Consider the following 23188-nt stretch of genomic DNA (forward strand, 5'->3'; position numbering starts at 1 on the left):
ACATGCATGTATATGTATACATTTAACGCAACTGCCGCTAAATGCTTTCCACCTTGCTGCAAGTTTATACAAATACATGCACGTTATATGTGTCATATTTTAATATATATCTGTAACTACAATATATAATAAGTTACAGTAACATAAGCTTTATTATTCCAGGTGCAATCTAGAGCATACTACCGTGCATCAAAATTAATATATGTCTATATCCCTGGTAGGATATATGTATTAAATTATAGCCCAGAGTTATTCAAAATGCAATCTAGAGGCTAGTACTAAGCACCGAATTTAAGCATATACGTTAAGCAAACACGCATTATCTATTCCATATTGCATATTACGGGATGTATATGACACATTACATACTATAGATTTGTATATTACATACTAGGCAGTATATATGACATCACGTGCAACAATTAGGTCAGTGTATACATTTTAACCGGCAGAAGGTTACGACTTGTGCGTTAACTCACCGCAGGCTCGCTCCGCAGGACTCACCTGCCTGCGGGCCCTCCGCCCGCGGGACGGCGGGCAGCCCTCGGCCGCGGCGACCCCCGGACCCAGCGGCCCGGCCCCCGCCGGACCCCCTCACCCCGGCCCCCGCCCCGGCCGCTCACCCTCGGGCTGGGCGAAGCAGACGAGGAGGCTCCCGCCGCCGGGGCCGGGGCCGGCCCGCAGCTCGCACTCGCCGCCGCCCGAGCGCTTCTGGCTCTGGAAGTAGCAGAGCAGCTTCTTCCTCAGGGCGGGCGGCGGCTCGGCGGCGCCCCAGTCGCCGCGCACCAGCAGCGGGAAGGCGGCCGGCCGCTGCCCCGCCATGGCCGCCCGGCTCCTCTCCCAGCTCCCGTCCCCGCTGCCTTTCGCTTTCGTTTCCCGGCGCGGCGGGGCGGGGCGGGGCGGCCGCGGCCTTTCCCGGCAGCCGGCGGGGCCCGGGACTGGCGGAGGAGCGAGGAGCGAGGGCCGAGGCGGGCGCTGCGCCAGGACGGGACCCCCGCCTCTCCCGCCTCCTCCGCTGCCGTCTGTCGCGACGCAGCTGCCCCAAGCCGGCTTCTCCTCACCCGCCCCAGGCGGCCGGCTGCCCGGACCCCCCGGTCCCAGCTTCACACCTACGCCCTTACGCTCCTTTTCCCACCAGAATTTCCTAAAACACCCAAAGCCGCCTCAGGCGCTCCCTCCACGTTACAAAATGTCCTCTCCCTCCCCGTGCTGGGAGCTGGAAGCCCATCGCGCTGCTGGAGGAATGAAGTCCCCTTGTACTCTTCCAGCTCCTCCCTTGTCTTTCAATTATAATAAACTCGTCTGGAGAAGCAGCGTCTTTCCCTCATCGCCTGCACAGAGCCCAGTGCTACAGGTTTCTGCCCCGTGCTCGATGCCCGTGGCACCTGAAATGCAAGCACCGGTGAAAAAAACACCTCGGTCTCCACAGCTTCTTGTGGCGACGGAGAAGCTGAGAAGCGGCGCGTTGCTGTCTCCCGGAGAGACCGCTTGGAGCGGTACCAGCGGCCCGCCGGCCACTGTGAACCACCCCGTGCCGTCACCTGCGGCTCCCGTCACGCCGGTGACCACGTGTATGTGTTACAGGGATCGATTAAGTCTAGTTATTTTAAAAGCAAAACTTAAGACTTCTGACCCCCACGCCCCTATCTTGATTTCAAGCACTAGGAATTCGACAGTCAGCATTTTTCAGCAGTTAGAAAACTGACAGAATTGAAAGCAAAAAAGCCAAAGCGAGCGGTTCCAGCCCTGTTGCAGAGGGAGCGATGGGGTGGGGTGCGAATGAACCGCTGCCAAGGTGCTTGCAGGTTCGCGTTATCTCACACCACCTTCCCTAGAAAACACGTCCCTCGGCAATGTTTACCCTGCAGTGATTATTGCTCATATGGACTTACCAACCCACGGTAAAACTTTAAAGTATTGGGAGATTTTTCTCTTAATCATCCAACCAAATAAGAAGGTTGAGGGGTCAAGGATTTTTAGAATGTGGAGGTGCTGCCCCACTCTGCTTTTTCACTGGAAGATCTTACGATATCTAAGGCTGGGAGAGGCACATTTTTTAATTCTGTCAGCATGCTACAAAGATGTTGCTTTGCTTCCCCCCTCCAACATGGAGCTCTGAACTTTGACTTGTTAATGATCATCCCTTTGAGATAATCTGTTTATTTAAGCCTTGGCAACCCCCCAAACCCCTCTCTGCTTTTCTTTGCTCTATTCATTTCTCCTTAAGATCGCAGGAAGGTTGCTGCAGCTGGTATATGACAACACAAACACATCCTCAAAATTTACTTTCCTGTCTCGTATAAATAACTCAGGCAACTTCTATAACCTTCCGTACAACCTCTTATTAACCTGCTAGGGACGGTTATTGTATTAAAACCGAGCAAATCTGTATTTGAGACACCAAGTTCATTGAAGGTCAGTGATTGAAAACCAATGCTGAGCGTCCGGAGAGGTTTAAACAAACACAAACCATTAACTACAATTAGTTCATTTATTGAAAGCCACTGTATTCATGATGCAGACTGTCATTTACAGAAGCCATCAGAAATGTAACATTGATCTTCAACAAAGAAGATCCCTTCCAACCGCCCGCCAGCACTCCCCGCTTCCTAGTGCGACTGGGATGGCCATAAGGCTGGGGAGAAAGGCTAAGCGGAGTAAAGGCTTGACACGGAATCTAACAGCGGTTTTCAGTACAATATTGAGCTCAAGTGTTAAATATGCGAGTGTAAACAAGCAGTCTGTTTCTGCGCTACCAGAAATTGCCAGAGGTTGCTTAAATATAAACAAGCTTTCAGAAATTAAATTTGATAAAACTATTTATTGTTTTTGTTGTGTATTTTGTTATAAGCGTTTCTGTCCTACACAAAGACTGAAAGATGTACAATCTTGGCTGCAATCAAAATGCTTATTTAGTGAAAGTGATAAGGTATTCTGGGTAAGCTTGAATGTCATTAAATATGACAAACATGGATGGCTGGTTCACGTTGTCAGTTGAACTATCAAACAGATCTATAGAGTTACTAGCGTTTTTTGCTGCTGGAGTAATTGATCCTTTTGTCCCCTGACCATACTCTCCAACGAGGACTCGAGCCAAGTACATGTACTTCTTCCCATACGCATCTGGTTTAGAGTAGATGTCGCTGGCAGAATAGCTGGCGTTAACAGCAAAGTATGTTCCATTTCCAAAGTTTGCAGCTGTAGTCAGAAAAACAAATGGTCGTGAGCATTTCAGTAGCAGCAATCACTTATCTGCCATCTTCAGAGCCTGTGAATCTCTTGACAATTTTTCTTTTTATTTGCAATAGGGAGATTTAACAAAACAAATAATTTTGAATACAAGGCAGGACTACACAGGTGGCATGGCAGATCAGCCCCAGCCCTATTCAGGAAAACAAGAGTTGTTTTGAAATGTACGTTACCGTGCATTCCAGCATAGCTCCGGTTAAATCCTTGGTTGTTAATTAAGGTTAATGACTCCTTACTTGTCCCATGAAACAGAAGCCTCTCATTATTTCTGTTGCCATTTTTGTTATCCATGTCACGCTTTTTTATTTGGTAGGCCTTCCAAAAAAATGGGTTCTGTACCCTTTCAATCTTCAAAATTTGAAAGTAAGACAGAAAGAAAGAAAGTAGGTAGGTTGCTGTCATGAAAAACATTAGTGTATCAACAATTCAATCTGCTTCCACGATTCTCCCCCTAGCTCCAATGCATGGATACCAGATTATGAAATAAGTTAGTCAAATCACTCCAAACTTTGGCATGATGGACAGCAGAACCCAGCCCAAAACATGACAGAAACGCTCCATGGGAGACAACACAGGCCAGTTTCACAGGTTTCTGAGGCACAGATGACATGCCTGCCTGCGAAGCACGCATGGCTTAAGTGAGCACATGCTGCGCTCTACTACAGCACAAAAGATTTAAAGAAAAAACACTCTCCCTTGGTGCTGAAGAAGTGACTGCTTCAGAGTTGTTCCAAATACTTCAATTGCAACATTAAACTGATGCTGATTAAAGTTAGTGACAGCCATAAAGACTTGTCCAACTTCAGAAACCCCAGTGGAATTTATTTTTCCATTGTTATTAATATTCTTCATCACTTGCTATCAAAGTATTTATGCTCAGAAATGATGACGTGCTTTTACCTTTACGATTTTTAATGAGTTACAGGTCTTCAGAAACCTTTCCTGCACATCTCTATATTCTCTTGTTTCTGGTTTTAGTTCCACTAATTTGAGTCGCTGGTTTTGCATATCGTCCCACGTTGCAGGGAGCACTGTTGACTCTTGATCTGCAGAAGAAACGTAATCGTATTTCCCCAAATCCTCTGCTTAAAATGAAATATGCCCAGCTACAAACCTTTCTAAAAGCCCTACATCTAGCTTATCACTAGTGCTTACTGGTCTTTGTCAGCCAGGAGCATTCCATGGGTCTTTTACCAGAGGATTAGGGCGTTGTAGTTTCTAGTTTTCCACTGCACTGGAAATTGATGTGCCTAAATTGGTAGTTCTAGACAAATCTGTTCTTCACAGCTGAAGAGGGATCCTTTGCAACATCTTTTACCAGTAGCTTTCCCTGCAAATCAAGTTTTCAAGGACATGGAGCAAATGCAGATTTACCCGAGTAGTTAATTCTCATCAACTAGGAGACTAGGAGCAAAGCATCTGAACAACGAAGGTTTTTAATTAAAAAGTTCGAGAATATACTCTCCATCTGAAAAGCAGAAGTCTTCCCTTTCTTCCCTTCTCATTTCATGCGAGGCCTAGTATCTAGCTGCATTGTCAAACAGTAACACTGACTGATGAATATGCTACAGACATCCAGCATTATAGGTTCCCTCAATTAGAGGTGACTTTTTTGGTAAGAGAACAAAAAATAAAAATCTGAAAATATGTGCAGGAGGAATTACTAAGGCACTGGGAGCTGCACAGTTACTTAAACCTGTCTACATTCACTTTCAGGTGTTAAGTGGACAAAAAAAAAGTTGTTCCCAATAAGATATAAAACGTGCCCCTGTAAAACAGAGTCACAGCAGGACAAAGAAAAGTAATACACTGGGCAAAGTCCTGTATGGATAAATAAGAAAAACGTAGCTCCTTATATTGTAAAGGACCAGAAGCAAATGGAAGAGGGTGCATTTCAAGAACAGAAATGAGCTGAGACCTAGCATGACAATTGCTACAAACACCTAATTATTGTTAGTAAGTCTGTTAAGAACCTCAGAATGCACTACCTACATTTAAAAAAAAAATTAAATAACTGAAGGATTCTTTTATTTTTGTTTCCCAATTCAGTTCCTTTCTACATTCTCCAGAAATGGACCTGCACAAAGCTCCTAACACTATTTTGCATATTCTTACCATTTCTTACTCTTAAGAGGCTGGATATAACCTGGTTTTAACGTGGGAACGTCAGTCTGTCAAGACGCTTTTACCTACCTTCAGATTTATCAACACGTATAACGGCTGTACGGTTTCCTTGGTCATCCACAGCATACCTAGCTTCTGTATTCACTGTGTATTTTTTCTCATCAATGATGACTGAAATATCTTTCTGCCTTGCCATGAAAGCATTTTCCAAGTGCATATTTGTGAGACTGTCAAAGGCCACATAGGAATCCTTTTCAAAATATTTCCACTCAATTAAGTTTCGTAAAAGTTCTGCCCTGATCTCTTCCTGTTTAGCAGCTTTTACCCTGTGGATCATTTTTTGAACAGTTGAATAAGCAATCCAGACATCTTTCTCAACACCTGAAATTCGAATAGAGGTACTATTCCAATAAAGAGAGATTTTTAATTTCTTTTGTAGGTCACGCAATTCCTCACTCTCCGCTTCACCGAAATGAGAGATAGACTCATCCATGATTTCTGTTTGAAACTGTTCCTTTAAAATTGCACTTTTCAACCAGTTTTCGGCTTCTTCCACTTTCTTTTTGTTTTCACCACAAATCTGCACAACAGCCTCCTCAATTTTCTTTTCCATAATGGCTTTGGTTTTTTCCTTTGGCGAACATTTCTCAGAGCTCCAGTATGCTACATTGAAATACACAAATGTTGTAATTAATATTAACCATTATCAGCTGGTACTAAACAGATTGATCTATAACCTGTATTTAAGTGACATCTACTTACACATGAACTTGGAAATCAATGATTTGGGTTTTCTTTTAATACGACTTTCTCTTTTCTGCATGCTTGTATGGAACACACTTATGAGATGTGGCTGAAAGATGACAACTTTAATGGTTTTCACAGATGGAGCAGAGTTACTTTTTGCAAAGTCAGTTACTGCATCTATCATGTCGTCAGCTACTACAGCTGGATCACGGCCTGCCTCACCTGAAACAAGTTATAAACATTTTTCCTTTAAAAAGCATTAATAACTGTTACAAATGGTTAAAACATCTTTAAAAGAACAGCTATGAACATACCCACAATCACTTGGATCATAAGCCGGTCAGAAATAACTTCAGGCTGGCAATTAGGAAAGGTTTCTATTTATCAGGAAAAGGAGGTTCGAGAGCACCTTTCCAGCAAGGGAAAAATGGAAGTTTACTTCTGTTGACATGGTGACTGATCAGGTTATGATGTAGATGATATGGCTTGGTTACCTAATAGGCCACAGTCCTGACACTCAATGGCCCAGTAGCCAACTCTTTCCTCAAAAAGCAAGTCCAGTTTTATTCATGCAAGAGGTCCCTGCATGCACAGGGCCCACTTCTGGACTCTCTGACTCTAGGGATTTCTACTGAACTAACTGAAAATAGCAAGAGAAGAAAAAGGGACAGTCTGGCCTTTTTGACAGGTTCACATTCCATCCGTATCAGCCCTATTTGTGCGGCTGCTAGCCAGAACTGCATCATCTACTGATTTCAGCAATGTAAAGTAGCTCCCTGGATATTCTCCGATGAGCTGCCCACACCTATCAGACTGCTATAACAAATATTTATGGTTCTCCAGGAAATATAGACATACCTTTGAATTCCTGTTAGCAAGGAAGTGTCAGCTCTAGAGCACTCATACTCTATATACTAGCTGACTGCAAGGACTGAAGCTTTCTAGGCCTTCATAAACTTCTAAGAACAGTTTTAAAGTCTGCAGCTTCTGACTACATTTTTACCAAAGAATAAACCCTCCAGATAAATCAAACTCATCGTTTGAACCCTGAGATCTGCAGAATCACATGCACTGAACTCATTTCAAAAGGGAGACACAAACCTGTTCCAATTGCTGGGAAGGTGACAGAGGTGTACTGCTGTAATTCACACTCCTGAAGCACTTTGGAGACTATCATCTTGATATCATCTTGGGCAACAAAATGAATTATTTTTTTGCATGGCAGGTTTCCTGCTTGGGTGGTGATATAGCTCTTGTTAGGTTGTGAGGCTGAAATGTAAGTAGGAGAACGTAATCAATCAACAATTATCCACAATATAGATGTGTACTAATCCTCATTAGGAGATAAGAAATGATGACAAATATGCCCCAGGATAAGCTTCAAGTCTCCTTCCACAAACTGTGCAACCTCCTCTCTCTATTTTCACTTTCAAGTCACAAGGATTCATTTTATGTTTGTAAAGTATTTGCCTCGTTTGGCAAATAAATTTTGTGTGTGCCTTTATTTGTCAAGTTTGCTCTGCAGACTTGGAGAACTTCATGCAGACTAGTACTACACTCTGTCTTCACGCACACACGAGCATGCCATCTACCCTCAGGCTGCCGAGCCTGAATTACCCTCTTGGCCTGCGCAAGAGAGGTTTACCTCTTATCTCCTCCACATAATTCTTTTCCTTTGGTTGGTCTTCCAAGCTGACCTCCACACCAGCGTCTTTCCCACTTCCCTTATTTTGTGGGGTTTTAAGCCACATACTCGTCCATCCTTACTCCCCATTCATTATATTTGCTGTTCACTAGCTGGATTTGGTATACAAATAAATGCCTCTTCTGAGGCAGGAACCCAGCTTCACTAGTTTTCCCTCTTGGTCACACAGAGGATGTGGTAGTGGGTTGCTAGTTAAGCCAACAGCAAACGTTTTCTCATTCAGAAACAACAAAAGGAGTTGCAGGTAGACAGTTGCTTCCAGTGAGGTATGGCTTCTCTATTAACATTTCTGCCAACATCATCCCTTGCTCGTGGCTCTGTTCAATGTAGACTCAATTTGTTTTTGTCATGGAAGGCTTTATTGGAATAAGAGGATGCAATAATGAATAGATTTAGTTCTTTACATATGCTTAGAAGCCCTCTCTTCTTGAAGATTTTTCTTTTCCTTCCCTCATTAGACGTTTTACAAATACCACATTAACTGATTAAAAACTAGCTGATGTAATACAGTGCGTAATACAGATGGATGTACAGTAGGCACTGAGGAAGTATTCCAACAGATTTCCTGCCATGCATGAACACCTTCAGAAAGGAAGTCAGAAACCTTGTACCATACCTAGTTGAGCACATTCATCTTCAACTGCTTTTCCAGCACCGGTCAGAATTGCTCTAGAGACACCTTAAATGAGAAGGGGCATACGAATCCACTGTTATTACTGTTAATACCGTTAAAGTCCCATCTGAGGCAGAACTGCATACCACATAATATCTAACATATCTCAATCCTGATAACAGTAAAGGCTATAACTGAAAAGCACCGTTGCCTAAATTTTAGGCTTATGCTTTTCAATTCAAAGTGATGTCTAAAATACCGAATAAGTTTCACTGAGGTCAAAACCACATTGAGGTTTGTCTTCTCCTTTAGTCCAAGAGATGTTCTATAAAAAGATTCTACAAAAAATTTGAAATTATTAGTTTCCTTTTCTGCAAGTCTTAAACATGCCATCCTGTAACATAGATTATCAAGAAAAAGAAAGTTTCAGACATTTCCTAATTGAGCTTTTGCACCCTAAGAAGCAAAACAGAAACCACAGTGTGAAACAAAAGGGTTTGAAACACTGAAAAAAATACTTCCTATTCTTCTTATCCAGCTCTTCCAACCACACATACTGTTTTCACACATAATACCACATAAAATACCTGTTTTGAGGTTGAACGTTTGGTTTGTTATGTTTACAATGACATCTCCCACTTCCTTGGTAATATCGCCTTCCGCCACCCGGAACACGATGGAGCCAATCGTCATTTCATGTACATTCTGTGCTGGGCTTGAAGAGGCACCAGAGGAAGCTGCAGGAAAGAAATACAGACCCTGAGCAGAAGGGAGCAATGAGGTAAGAGATGAGGGACTTGCTCATGGGTGCAATGCCTACAGAGACCACAGTTTGCCTCCAGACTCAGCCAGTGAAGAGGACTCCTGCCGCCTTAACTGAAAATCATTCCTTCTCACAGGAGTCTCTGATCAACCTTCACCTATTCCCATCATTGCTATTCATGCTGAGATGGCAGAAAAAACTTGTTTTGCTGCACACCAGGTATACGGACACTACTTTGTGACATTTTACTATATAAGCCTTTGTGAAACTCCAAGGTAAGAGAGCAGTGAACTTTCCAAGTGACACTCCCTTGCTCCTCTGTCTCACAGAGCTTTCAGGCAGGTTCTCTACTGCATGACAGGAACTTTTTACCTATGCGTTATTTGTAAAAACATGGTGAAGTTTTCACCATATAACTCATTTTCTACACACTGCAGTTCCATTAGGCTGGATAACACCAAAGCTATTTCAGTTTGGTTTTGCTATTCATCTGAACGTGTAAAAGATTTAAGAGTATTCCAAAGAGGTCACTTTAAGACATATAACCAGGAACTCACCTGCCTTCCCAGGACATAGGAAGACACGGACCTGTTCACGATCTAATCAAGTACTGTAGCAATAAAAGAAAAAGCCCTGCTTGTGTGCTTGGCACATGATAGCTTCTGCTGTCCTGATTTGCAGGGGCACTATCCAGATAATGAATCACAGGTCCATTTTTTTTCTTAGCATCTCCAACGCTGTTTCAGACATTACAGACACTCAGCTTGGAAATACAATATATGCTGCCTTTTCAGCAGCCATTTCAACTGTTACTTTGACTTTGGGAATGACAGTGCTCACCAAACAAATATCTAAACATCCATAATGAATGCATTGCCTGGAATATTTAAAAGAATAAAAAAAAATCCACTAGGCACACAACTCCTGTGAAACAAGCTTACCTGTGCCTTGGCTAGCCTTATTTGAAGAAGTCTTCTGCACTTTAGTATCTACAGTATTTCCACATCTGTTCTCAAGTTCATCTGAAAATTCCTAGAGAAGGAAATTACAGTCAACCCCTGTAGACGTCTTCAGATTACACAGTAGAAATAAAGGCTTAAAAATTAAAGTTAAAAAACATTTAGAAAGAGCTTAACGCAAATTACTTCATACCATCTGCCATAATGCTGATGGCAAGCCTGACACGCTGCTGCTCTCAGAAAGCAAGGTCGTTCAGTGTGAGCAACAGACAGAACTGATAAATATCAGACAGAATTGATAAATAACTAAGTCAAAGCCCTAGTTACCATTCCAGAGGGATGCATTAACAGACGGCACCCTTACACGGAGCGGGTAGTTTACGCTCTAACTCAAGTCTTGCAGCTAATGCCACCCTTCTCTCTGTACAATAGCTCAAGCTTTAGCGCAGCAGCCTTCAAGTTTAGCCTTTCAAAATGTATTACCTACTGCACAAAATAACAGAAGTCACCAGAGGCAGAAACACTTATTTGGACATTGATTCACAGCATGACTGCTCTCTTTTGAGAGACTCGCGTGAAATGAGTAACTTGAGCACAGATATAGAAAATTTGTGCTAATGTGATACTGAAGAAAGGGGGATGCAGGGTACTGATATGTTTCTACGGGAGAAGTTTACCAGCACAGCAATCCTAGCATAATTATTCTTCCTAAAAAGACACTAGCACTCCCTTGAAAGGACTCCTTTTTCCAAGAGCGAAGGCATCCATGCAGGAGTTGCAGCAAATTTATCTGTAGGCAAGTCCTATGTACTGAAGAATTAGGTGAGTTGATGAGGTAAAGAGTAATTACACTTTCATCTGTAATTATTGCCAGTGAACAGAGAAGGACAGGAAGGTCCCAGGGCTGTACAGGACAGGCAGATCACCATGAGGGGTAGAACCAAAAAGAGAACTTTCAGTACAGGTAAGTAGCAAACTACTTCATTAGTATAAGAACAAGCACCCTGCAGATTCTTTAGAGATCACCAGATAGCCAAGTATCATGAGACAGACCCAAATAAACCAGCATATAGCAGAGACAGAAAAACATGGTAACTCACCTGAATATTAGCTGTGTCTTTTGGATGCAACAGAAAGTGAACTTCCTCAAGAGAATTTACTCCATTTTTACTACTGAATTCAAACACTTTGTCAAACAGTAATTTAGCGACAACAGACCTTGGGAATCCTAAATTCCCTGTCCCAATGGCTGGGAAAGTAATTGACTTTAAAGATAGTTCCTCAGCAATCTGCAGGCATTTTGTGATGATGTCACCCAAGACCTGTAAAGCACAATTATTTTTTCGATTACCGAAAGTAATTTCTTCCGGTATGCGCAATATAGCACTTTCCCTTTTAGCTATCTCTTGGTATTAAAAAACAATAATTGCATACATCACATGGAATATATTAGGCAACAAGGGATTAGCCACACCGCTAAAAAAGAACAGCCCAAACTCTCTCATCTCCTATGAAACTGTCCCTCATTTCAAAGGGGAAGTTGCATTCAACCCACTATAAAGCCCAGCCAAATTAGAGTTCAGGCAAATAAAAACCCTTATACCTTTTGAGATGCGCGTGTCTGGGACCACGCAGGCACGACAGCGTGAAGCACAAAACTGCAACCTAGATTGTAACTTTTTGTTTTCAACACAGATCCTTCCTCAGGTGTTTTCGCTAGGCCTTCTTCTTTTAAGCCTGTCTGAAGCATTGGTCCTGCCTTGGTTAGCAAAGCTTTAGAGAGTGGCCCTTTATCAAGCTGGAGATCCTTGGCAACACTGATGACAATAATGTCTGTCTGAAAAACACGCAAGCAAAAACTTTAGCTTTTAAGTATCAAGTCTTTTAAGTATCAAGTTTAAATTTCGCTCCGATTAATCAAATACAGCCTGCCTGCTAATTTACAAAGTAAATGTTGGCGACAGCAATCTGAGAGCGAACAAAATTTTGGAATAAACCAGAAAAGTTATGCTCAGTTCTAATACCATGAGCCTGCCCGTGGCAACACAACAGCTGAGTTAACAGTGAAATTAATTTCAAGCCGACAGGAGAAAGTTAAAACTCTGCATTCCTGGTCTACTCATTCTACCTCCATTTGAAAAACGTTTATGAAGTTTGTTCTCTAAGAGAAGCTCGCAGACCAAAAATCTGTGTTCACTGAGGTAAGGAAGACCTTCCATACATGAGTGGTCCTGAGAAAAAGGAGAAGCTGAAAACAAACAAGACTGGAAGAAAGCTATGGAGAAAGAAGTGAGAAAGGCAGTAAGTTATAAGGGAGGGAAACACAAAGGGCTATGAACGTTGTGTCAAGCAGCTCCTCAGGAAGGACCTCTATACGTATTTTAACGTATATTCTGCCCTGACCAACTGGAGGAGCTGTGGGAGGCATCCACTCCTGAAAGGATTTGCTGGCCGCTATGGCAAGGGTTCTGAAAGGAGTTGCTTCCAGTATCAGTGATCCCAGTAAAGCAGCTATCAGCCAGCTAACAGCAATTCAATACTGGAGGCAACTGGAAATCGATTAGTGAAGGTGGTTCTCCACAGGAAATGCAATAGCGACTGCATGTTGTGTGCATCATCAGTTGCATAATGGGTAATAGTTCCCCAGTCCAATATCCTACAGAGGCGGGGAGAACCAGACTGGCTGCGGGCCCAGGGCTCAGACCTGCACGTCTGTGCTGCCTCAGGACCACAGTGAATCTGGAAGCAGCCCAGCCACTCTCACACAGCAGGGTACTCGCGTTAACCGACTCTGAGCACCCTCTTTTGCTTTTGTGCTAGTACCACACTCTTATAATTAGGATTTCTGGGAAGGTCAGTGCTGCATGCATGTGATTCCTGCCCAGCAAGGTGGGGGCGGAGCCCAGAACCATTCCTGCTGACCCCAGTTGCTTTTGCTAAATTGTAATGCACTGTGCACCACAGGGATCTGTGTGCCTCTCTGTCAGCAGATGACAAAATACAGTGCTGCACAGCCATCTGCAGCTATCACGGACGACAGTCATCTCATAGCAATTCTTATTATCGGCAGCGATAGCCAATTTCGTAACATACCAAACATGTTACATTGCTAATTACAGATGATGGTCTAATGTTGGTTGGTTTTTGTTTTTGCAAACAAAAAAAAACCCACTTGATATCTTAAAAGCAGATAATTTAAAACACTTACTGTAGCATCTTCAATGCTTCCTTTTTTCAGCACGATGTCAAGACCTTCCTCAGTTGTTACCAATGGGAACTTCTCGCTATTCTGAGTAATTTTGCTTTTCTTAGGCTGTTGAACTGTACTGGTCTGATGCAGTGACCTGAAGGAAGGTGAAGAATCTGAAAACACTTCTCCCAGTGCCTTGGTGAAAGCCTGAACGTTATTCTGTGCAATATCCACGAGATGAACCTCCTTCAAGCTGCTGTCCCCCATGGATTCTTCCAAGGTCTCCTTAATGGAGGATACAATTGAATATGTACACAGTTCCAGTGGGAAGCCAAAAATCCCTCCACTTATAGCAGGTAGAGCTATGGAACAATGATTAAAAGTTTCGGCTAGTTGCAGACTTTTCTTCACTGTCTTTCTTAACAAGTACACGCACTTTTCTGCTTCATCCTTCCTCCACCTGGGCCCGACAGCATGAATGACATTCTTGCAGGGGAGCTTCCCAGCGCCCGTGATGACTGCGCACCCAGGCTGCAAACTCCCGTTCTTCCTCACCAGCTCATCGCACTCCTGTTGCAGCTCTGGACCAGCCGCTTTTAACAGTGCCTCAGCAAGGCCACCGCTGTGTTTTAACTCTTCATTAGATGCATTTACCATAACATCAACAGGATGAGTGCTCATGTCAGCTTTATAAACCGCTATTACAATTCCATCTATAGTCACTTGCTTATAGGGCTGGTCTATATTACTGTGTTCTTGCTGTTCCTCTGACTGCTCTTCCAGCCTGACTAGGCACTTAAAGTCCTGTTTCACAGTGGCAGCAAAAAAGTGTTCTCGTTCTTCGAAATATGACTTGGCTCCTGGCTCGCTAATTACCACGCGCTTATAATGCAGGCCAGACAGAATTTGCTCAACTAAGGTGACTCCCTTCATCACTTCACTTCTCGGCCCACTCAAGGATATAACTCTACGTTTCTGCTGTGTGCTAAAGTCAACTTTCACACCTTTATTCTGTAAGTCACCCCAAACATTGGTCTTCTCTTTCTCAAAAAAGATTACGACTGCCATGGGCTTTCCTCCGATGACTTTTTGTACTTGCGTGTTTTCCTCTACAAAGTTAAAAAGTTCCTCAAAGGCTTTTGCTACTGCTTGAGAACAACCAGCCACGATGACCTGACTCTCTGCCTGAGTGACTCTTACAGCTTCATTAGAGCAGTTTCGCTTGGTGAGCATACTCCATTCCTTCTTCTGGAGGACTGACTCATCCTCCAAAGTAATGATTTTGTACTCCAGTTCCTTCTTTATTTCTTCTTCTGCTTTTAGGAGATCTTCGGGAGCGCTCCCTTTCAAGATGATAGCTTCTGTGCCAAGCTCATAAAAGGCACTAATTTGTTTTGACATAAACAGGCTCTGTGACAGGGTTTCATTATCAATATGCTCTAAAAACTGGAAAATATAAGGGTGGATATTCACTGTTTTCTTTGCCATTTTGCGTATATTATCTAACATTTCCCCTTTTACTTTATAAACTTCCTCAGGCACTCCACATAGGTTAATTATCTTCTGCAAATGATCATAAGTTATCTGCAGGGCTGGGAACTCCGTACGAATTTTTTCTTCAAGACCAGTACTCTGTACAAGTGCGTATTCCCCTGGACTCATTACCACTACTTGTTCAGTTCTTTGCTTTTCTCTTTCAATTTCTCTGGTGGCCTTTTCTATCAGAAACTTCAGTTCTTGTTCAACATTCTCCACAACTTCTTTTTCACCTACTAGAACAAGTAAATCCTTGGAAATACATGGGATTATCAGAACTTCATCATGGGTAAAACTGTTTCTAATGGCTTCCCACACCTCTGAGCTTACTTGACATTTAATTGCCTTGTACTTCGATATGCTATGTGAAAATGCTGTGGAAGCATTTTTATTCCATGTCTTGATCAATCGAGATACTAATCTCTTCTGCTCAGACAAAATAGCTGAAGGACACAAAGTAACTTTCGGGTCTGTGCAGCGGGGTTCAGGCCACGTTAGCTCACAATTACACTTCGCCATTTCACAACTTATTGCCTCAGTTAGCCTATTATTTCTCTGCAAGTAATACCAGATGTATGGATCCAGGGGCACTGTAATTGGATCTGGCTTCTTTATTTGTGGCCCTTCCTTTCCATATAGAGCCGTTCCCAGTGAGATGTAGTAAGGATAGACAGAGATCGGTGTTTTGTTGAGTGAATGCTGCTTTGCCAAGATATTGATTACATCTAAAAAGAACAAACAAAAACCCAAACAATTAATGCTAGCACTTAAAGACAAAGATCATCGGAGGGGGGGTGTAATTTGTTTTCTACATAATAATCTTTGTTATGTCTAAGAATAATTTTACATTAATTTTCCCCCCTTCCCAGAGAGAAATAATTTCAAATTATTCAATAGTTACTGGTTTTAAATGCCAAAAATCTAAGGTAGAGACAGTTACGAACCAACACCGTCCACCTCCAGGAGGAGGCATGCACAGCACTGTCTCTGCCCCCACTTCTGTTATATGCTGTACTTGAAGTGCCCAACTCAGTAGCTGCCTGGGCTGTTACACAGCAGTATCAAATCACACCTCCTCCATTTCCCCCAAAAAGAGCATCTATTTTCTTCAGCTTCCCTTCAGCTCTGCCCTTCACCGCAATGCCTCCAGCTTCCCCCTTGCCCTCCACCTTTCACAGACACTCATGTTTCTGTCACTGGCTGGACAAGCCACAGCACCTGTTCTCCGGCCAAAAAGCTGTCCAAGAAATTGTCCTCAGATGAGCCAGACAGCACACATTGCCACGGGGCAGCTGGTGGCGGGCGGTGGGGAAGAAGCCTCCTGCACTGCGTGGGGCTGCGCTTTCTCTATGGAACTCAAACTGTAACTTGAACTCTATAATGATCAAGGCCTGGGTGAAATAAACTGTGCATAAAAAGGAAAAAATTCTATGCCTCATTCCCAGCTGGTCCAAAACAAGCTTGCACTCCAGTCAGCAGAGAGCTGTTGACCAAGCACCAGATCTGCTCTTTTACGAGGGCAAAGCAGGCATTTCTCTAGAAACCATGCTTTGGTCTTTAAGTGAAAGGATCTCAAAGAAATAAGGGGTTTGCATTTCTGCATTACCTTTATGGTCACTGAATGTAACGATAGCTGCATCTTCATCAGGCAGCTGCTGAACATCCACCACTTGTGCACCTCCGTTCTTCTTATTTTCAAAGTAGACGGTGATATAGTCACTGGATGTGTTAGGTGGTATATTTTCAGCCCTAATGCTTTTTGTTACCTCAAGGCACCGTGCAGTAATATTTTGTTGCTTTGCTCTGTGGTTTTGATTAAGCTTTTTAGCAAATTCCCCTGTAGCTAGAAAGAGAAGGGAGAAGAAAAAAGAAGGAGGAAAAAAAAAAAAAAAAAAAAAGATCAAACTAGTAGCTCGCTTTTCTACTATGATGTTAGCAGCCTGTCGCTGTGTGCATTGACCAAAAGCACTGAATTACAAAGCATCTGTCAACTCAGAGGTGCCTGCAAAGCTACTTCTTTCCGCATGTTCAGTATCTGTCACCTAGTATTCACCACATGGTTGATCACAATTGTTGACTACAACTACCGTAGCCAGAATTTGTCACTGGTTTTCCCACTGAGTAGCACTGGGTCTCTTTAACCCCAAAAGAAAATAAGATCAGGTTCATCTTTGGGCTATGGCTTTACACAAAACTAATTAGACATAAGTCAACAGTTCAAATTTGGATTCTTTGAGTTTTACGATAAACACATTCTGGTTTTGGCTATCTTTCCCCCCATTATCATCACAGTAAAAGACGGTCAAGTCACTTTTACGTCTGTCAGGCAAACACACAATGAAGTTTTTAAAGGATCTACTTATTTCCTAAAGGCTACACCAAAAATTTGGGACTGGACCACGACATGAGGCGCAAATAATTTCTGACTTCTAAAGCAGAAAACCCTACGCCTTCTCAGAGACTAAACACTTCTTAGGTTTAGTTATATCATGGACAAATCCCTTCACAACTTTAAGATTGCTGAGCAACTTCATTCTTGCGTGTTACTGGTAATACAACTATGCCCATGATGCCGATTCAAAGTGGCACATAACTTGTTTTCACCGCATTCTTCCTTCTAAAGATGGTTAGAATTTTTCCACACAAAAGACAGAATTCTCTCTTCTTTCCTGTCCCGCCTCCTCACCCAGAACCAAGCACATGTAAAATCACCTTGTCCCTAAAAGGACTCAAGCGCAGCAGCACTCAAAGAATCCTGGGACCAGTTCACCGCTGTCAGTTTAATTCAGTTCTGGTAACAGGGTGCTGTTATCTCTACAACATCAGCTATGGCATTGGCTTACACGGTTTCTAAATCTGGTCTTATCATGCCACTGACTGTTGCCCATGTCCTGGGATGGCACTTGTTAATAATATCAACCGTAAATCTTGGCAGGAACCAGGAAGTCCCCCCAGCCTCTCACTGGTGAGAAGCAGGAGCAGACATTTCTCCATCACCCAGAAGATGCTTTTGTCATCAATCACTAATGAGGCAGAAGAGAAAGTGTATGGTATCAAACACACTAAAAAAAAACCCCAAAAAAATAAACCAGTGGGCGCACAGTAGCTTAACAGCTAGTTGGTACTGCAGCGTCAAGCAAACCATACGGTGTTAATTCCATGCTTCACGTAGCTGCCACTCTGCATACGGACAGCTGGACTTGCCTCAGCATCCCACCGTCCAGCCAGCCCACTGTCCTGTCTCCAGCAATGGCCGCGGCAGCTATCTGGAGAACAGCTGTAAGAAGATGCTCCTTCCCTAATGCTCTGCCAGCCTTCAGTCTGTTACAGTAGATTTCCCAAGCCTGATGCTTGCTATTTAATAGCTTTAAAATGCTTGCTATTTAATAACCTTAAAATGCTTGCTATTTAATAACCTTAAAAAGCTCTGTTCCACATACTTGTTCAATTTTCCCTCAAATCCATATGAACTTTCTCCATATGTAACACCTTTTGGCAAGGAGAGCCTTTATCATCGATCTGTTCTAAGACTGAGTACGTCCTTTTGCTGCTTGTATAAAGTTATAGTGTGTTTTTAGTCCTGCCTGTTCTGTTTACTATCCAAATCAGAGCTAGCCCTCTTCTGACTCGCACTGGCCTCTATACCTTACAGATAAAAGGTATGTCATTAACTTTAGCAGAGTAAATCGTCGTTTAAAATGATGCAATATCAGATTAGACCTTAAACCTATGACAGAAAACATACATTTCCTGCTTAGTCTCCCTCACGCACACAAGTAGCTAATAGAAAAAGATCCACAACTCTGACGCCTTCTTACCAATATTTCCAGTAAAAGTAACTACAGCAGCACGTATTTCAGGTATCATTTCCACACTGAAGTCACCGTCATCCTCTGACAAGCCACTGATGTTCTCTACCAGCATAATTATCATGCAGTCTTTTACTGTCTCCTGCACATTTTCAAGCACAACTATGGTGGAAGGCAGGGATCCTTGGGAGTCCTCTGCTTGCCATGGCTTCACGAACAGATCAATTTTCTTCAGAGAGTGATGCTTCCTTCGCAAAACTTCTTGGGCATCTAGTTCCACAGGAAAACAAACAAAGATGTCATCTCTCCTTCCCCTCCTGCCACAGCAGAGCAACATGTTAAATTACACTCTACTTTAAAAATCTGGCCATCCATATTTTCTCGTATCACAGAAGAAATGGAAATAAGGCAAAACTACACCAAAAGTTAGAGTCGGGATATAAAAGCTACTCTATGATCTACATGTCCCCAGTCTCCCCAAAGGGGAAAGAAAAAAAAAAAAAAAAAAAAAGTTATTTTGAGGTAAGTGCTACCTCCTTTCTACTGCTCTCAAGTGAAAGAAACTGTCCTCCAGATTAGTAACACCTAATAAACAGCAAATAAAGAAAGGGTTTTCCATCCTCTTTATCTTGTGTATTTAACAAATATTTAACTATTAACTATTTAGCTATATTTGACTGTTAAATATTTAAATACATTTAACTACTTCTCCTGTATAAACAGCTTCCTCTTTTTGCATACATCCTTCACACGCTAACAGGTACCCAACAGCACTTGAGTGTAGAGGAAAACATAGGAAAAGTACGGATAAATTGAGGCTACTTTAAAATCATTTTCTCCACAGAGGTAAGCATTCACCTCTCCGTCTTACAAATACATAATATTTACTACCTCTTTTCCTCCCAATCTCCAAAACCCTGGCAATTGAAATTAATATGAAAGAAAATACAACAAAATAATATTTACTTATGATCTGCAGTTAATACTGTACTATGCTTTATCCAGTCTCCTGAACTAGAATTAAAGCTTACTTATTCTGCGGTGCTCCCGACATCATTTCTCCTGCACTATTCTCTGTGAGCCTCGATCAAGCATTTGGGACAGGTCTAGAGAACCACTTCTTTCCCTGTGCGTTATTATAAACGCTGTCAGAAACCCACATCTGCATTGGGCAGACAGGCACATTTGCTCCTTTTACATCCTGTCACTCTTTGGGAATAATACGCCATTTCTGCTGAAGCAACGCCCACAAAGAGATCCGGCACCAGCAAAGGCCTATTTTTAAAAGGGAGCTTTAGTAATATAAATATTAGTACATATAGTACGATATGACCGTACCTTCCTCATCCTGAAAGGTGATGATTATTTCCTGATCCTTTTTGATGCAGGACTCGATGGGTCCCCCCCCGGACTTCTTTTTATTTTCAAAGTACATTTCCACAATCTCCTCTTCTATTTCCTCCCCAGAGGCAGTGGTTACTACTATGACAGATTTTGTAGCAGTTGCTTTTTCTGCTTCCAATTTCTCACATGATTCTGTAATGAAAGATCACACCCTGATGCCTTAAGCAAAAGTTAAGAAAAAAACCAAGCTTATTATCTTCCAAGCTTTCACACCACTTTTTGTTCAGATCACAGATAAGATCAGGGAAAAGAACAGGCAAATAAACAGTAATCCAGGTAGGGTTTTTTTTTTTCCACAACAGCCTTTAAATCCCAAACAAGCTGAGCATATCACTAGCGTGAGTTGTCGTATCAACAGGTGAGGAGAAAAGGCTTCCATTCATCACCAGGCAAGGACAGCAGAAGTAACGGCTATGAAAGCTTCTTCACAAACCCGCGATGAGGGGAATCGTCACTCTTCCGTCTATGCGCTCTCTCCATTTACAGTTCCAGCCATTGCCGTGGGTCACCGTGGGCCTACACGTGCTGGCTGCCCCAGGAGCCGAGGTGTACCCGGGGCACGCGGCTACGGATGTTCTACCACAGGTCACCCTGGCAGGGCTGGTGGTAGCTGGGAAGGCCCGGGAAGGGACAGCCTCACCCGGAACAAAGGCCAGCATCCCCTGCATACTCTCCCTAAGGGACTGACCTGTCTGAGGCACCAGTCAAGTGAGGAGTTTCCTAAAGGGACTCATACAAAGAAAGAAATATATTTATTTGTTTTAGCCCGAGATCATGATTTCTACACTATATTAGCCAAACACCACAAACCACCCAGGTGACCAGGGCACTATTGCAGCATAAAGGTCAATGAAAACCAGTGAAGCAAGAATACACTGCTCTGTGCTTGATAAGCAGCACGCTTACCTGTCTTTTCCTGCTGAGTGCACACAGAAGCCTCCTTATTCTGGCAGGTGGGAAGAGACGCCTGGGGTTCGTTAACTAGAAATAAATGATAATGCTTTCTCAGTTACTGCGCACTTCAAGAAGAAAGAGGTCACACTCTTGTAGACCCAGGACCTAACACAGCTTGAATTTAGTTTCATTTGACACTGCCAGAATCACAGACTTCCATATACTCCTTTTTTCAAACCGTATGTTGAATGTGGTTACAGAAACATCCTTTAAGCTCAAAAAAGCCTCAGGCATAATGTCCAAAACCAAACACAGTCATGCTGCGTGAACCGCTGTGACCAGGTCCTCCCAGCACTATCCTCACACAAAAACCGTGCCGTCGAGCGAGAGGTCTGTCGAGGACACCCCTCCTCTGGAGGGAAGCGCCTTTAGAAACCAGGCACCTCTGTAAAAGCACCTGTTGTGATGTATTCTGACTCTGCACGACCTCTCTACCTCCTAGTTTAAAACAATAAGGAATATGGCTAAATTGGAAATCAAAAGATAACAGTAATAGCCGTCAGCCTGCTTTTCCAGCCTGCGCCCTCAGTCTTCACCTGCGTGCCGCCCGCAGCAGCACAAATAGGTAGCTGGCGCGTGGAGACGAGCGTGCTATGTGTGATTAGCAAAATCTGGCCACAAAACCTGCACAGAAAGTTGGTTCGTTCAGTTTTTACACGTGCTTTGCAGTTTACTTTACGAATTAAGTGAATTTTGTGGTTTAAAAGATGAAGGCGAGTGCTGGAGGGGGAAGGAAAAAGAAAGGGCACAGCTGAAGCACCCGACGAGCCGGCGGCTGGGTGACCGGTCTCCGCCGCCTCCCCGCGGCCCCCCGCTCCCCCCGCCCGGCCTCCCCGGGCAGCGCCCAGCTGCGGGGTGCGCCAGGCCCGGAGCCCCGGCCCCGCAGGGCTGAGGCCGGCGTTGAAGCCCCGCACCGCGCCTCACGCAGACCCTACCTGGCTCCTGGGCCCCGCCGGCCCGGCCCGGCTCCTGGAAGGGCAACGAGAGGAGAGCGGTTACCCACGGCCCCGCTCGCCCGCCGCTCCCCGCCCGGCGCCGCCCGCCTCACCTGTGCCGGGTCGCCGTCCGCGGGCAGCTCGGTGACCAGCAGCGACAGCCGCCCTCGGGGCCCCCAGTCGAGCTCATGGACCCGTCGGTCGAGCACCCGCCGCCTCACTGCCAACACGACAGGCACCGGTCAGGGGGCGGCGGCGGCGGCGGCCGCCCCCCCCCAAAACGCGGGCAGCGGCCAATACCTCCCCCCTCCCCGCCCGCCCCGGCCGCTCACCCTCGGGCTGGGCGAAGCAGACGAGGAGGCTCCCGCCGCCGGGGCCGGGGCCGGCCCGCAGCTCGCACTCGCCGCCGCCCGAGCGCTTCTGGCTCTGGAAGTAGCAGAGCAGCTTCTTCCTCAGGGCGGGCGGCGGCTCGGCGGCGCCCCAGTCGCCGCGCACCAGCAGCGGGAAGGCGGCCGGCCGCTGCCCCGCCATGGCCGCCTCGACGTCTCCCCCCGCCGCCGCTTTCGGTTTCATTTCTCCAGCGAGGAAAACCGCGGCCCCAGGCTCCGCCCTGCGCCGGGGCCGGGCGGGACCGGCCGAGGCCCCGCTCCGCCGCCGCGCCCCCGCCGCGGGACGCGGCCTCCCGGGTGCGGGTTCCGCAGCCCGCTTCGCTCAGGAGATGGCAAACGCGGCGTTGTGCTTCCACAGAGCTGTGCGAGGGGCCGGTTTTACAAATACAGCTGCTCCCAAGGCCCGAGGTGACGACGGTTCGGCGCTGGGTGGCACAGACCTCGCTCTCCCGAGCGAGGTGACGCCAAGCAAAATTACCCGTTGCCATCGCTCTCCGTCGGAAACGCTCCTACAACTGCGCAAGATGGCAACGAGAGAGAGCTTTCCTCAGACCAAGGCTGGCTGAGACATCTTCAACCGGGCGCTCAGGGCTTCCCCTCGCCAAGGTTACAGTTTTCAGCTATTTCTTGCTGCGTGTTTTACTAATGTGCCCAAATATGAGACACTAAAGTAGCAGATAAATGGAAATTTTCCCCCTGACTTCACTGAAAGTTCACAGAAGAAATGGATAATAGCCAAATGTCATTAAACACCATCAGCACGGGTGGGTGTCGGGTAAATACAGGTGTCACCAGCCACGTTGCCGAGTGG

General features: G+C 44.6%; 1 protein-coding gene across 1 annotated transcript in view; it reads right to left on the bottom strand.

Annotated features, from left to right (window-relative positions):
• The window catches only part of PARP14 (poly(ADP-ribose) polymerase family member 14), a 44207-nt gene extending 21673 nt beyond the window's left edge, over positions 1-22534 (bottom strand). Inside the window, exons 1-20 of the mRNA XM_082311482.1 lie at positions 22321-22534; positions 22102-22208; positions 21989-22022; positions 21006-21080; positions 20034-20231; positions 18705-18965; positions 16493-16729; positions 13369-15611; positions 11764-11997; positions 11261-11482; positions 10143-10233; positions 9026-9175; positions 8442-8504; positions 7222-7389; positions 6136-6342; positions 5443-6036; positions 4150-4295; positions 3423-3597; positions 2912-3198; positions 624-837 (exon numbers count right to left, since the gene is read on the bottom strand). Of these exons, the coding sequence (XP_082167608.1) occupies positions 624-837; positions 2912-3198; positions 3423-3597; positions 4150-4295; positions 5443-6036; positions 6136-6342; positions 7222-7389; positions 8442-8504; positions 9026-9175; positions 10143-10233; positions 11261-11482; positions 11764-11997; positions 13369-15611; positions 16493-16729; positions 18705-18965; positions 20034-20231; positions 21006-21080; positions 21989-22022; positions 22102-22208; positions 22321-22519 (5905 nt within the window). The 5' untranslated portion in view covers positions 22520-22534. The remainder of the gene's footprint in view (positions 1-623; positions 838-2911; positions 3199-3422; positions 3598-4149; positions 4296-5442; positions 6037-6135; positions 6343-7221; positions 7390-8441; positions 8505-9025; positions 9176-10142; positions 10234-11260; positions 11483-11763; positions 11998-13368; positions 15612-16492; positions 16730-18704; positions 18966-20033; positions 20232-21005; positions 21081-21988; positions 22023-22101; positions 22209-22320) is intronic.
• Between the last annotated feature and the right edge of the window lie 654 nt (positions 22535-23188).

The sequence above is a fragment of the Platalea leucorodia genome (genome assembly GCF_965183815.1).
Source record: "Platalea leucorodia genome assembly, chromosome: 5".
NCBI classification, from domain to species: domain Eukaryota; kingdom Metazoa; phylum Chordata; class Aves; order Pelecaniformes; family Threskiornithidae; genus Platalea; species Platalea leucorodia.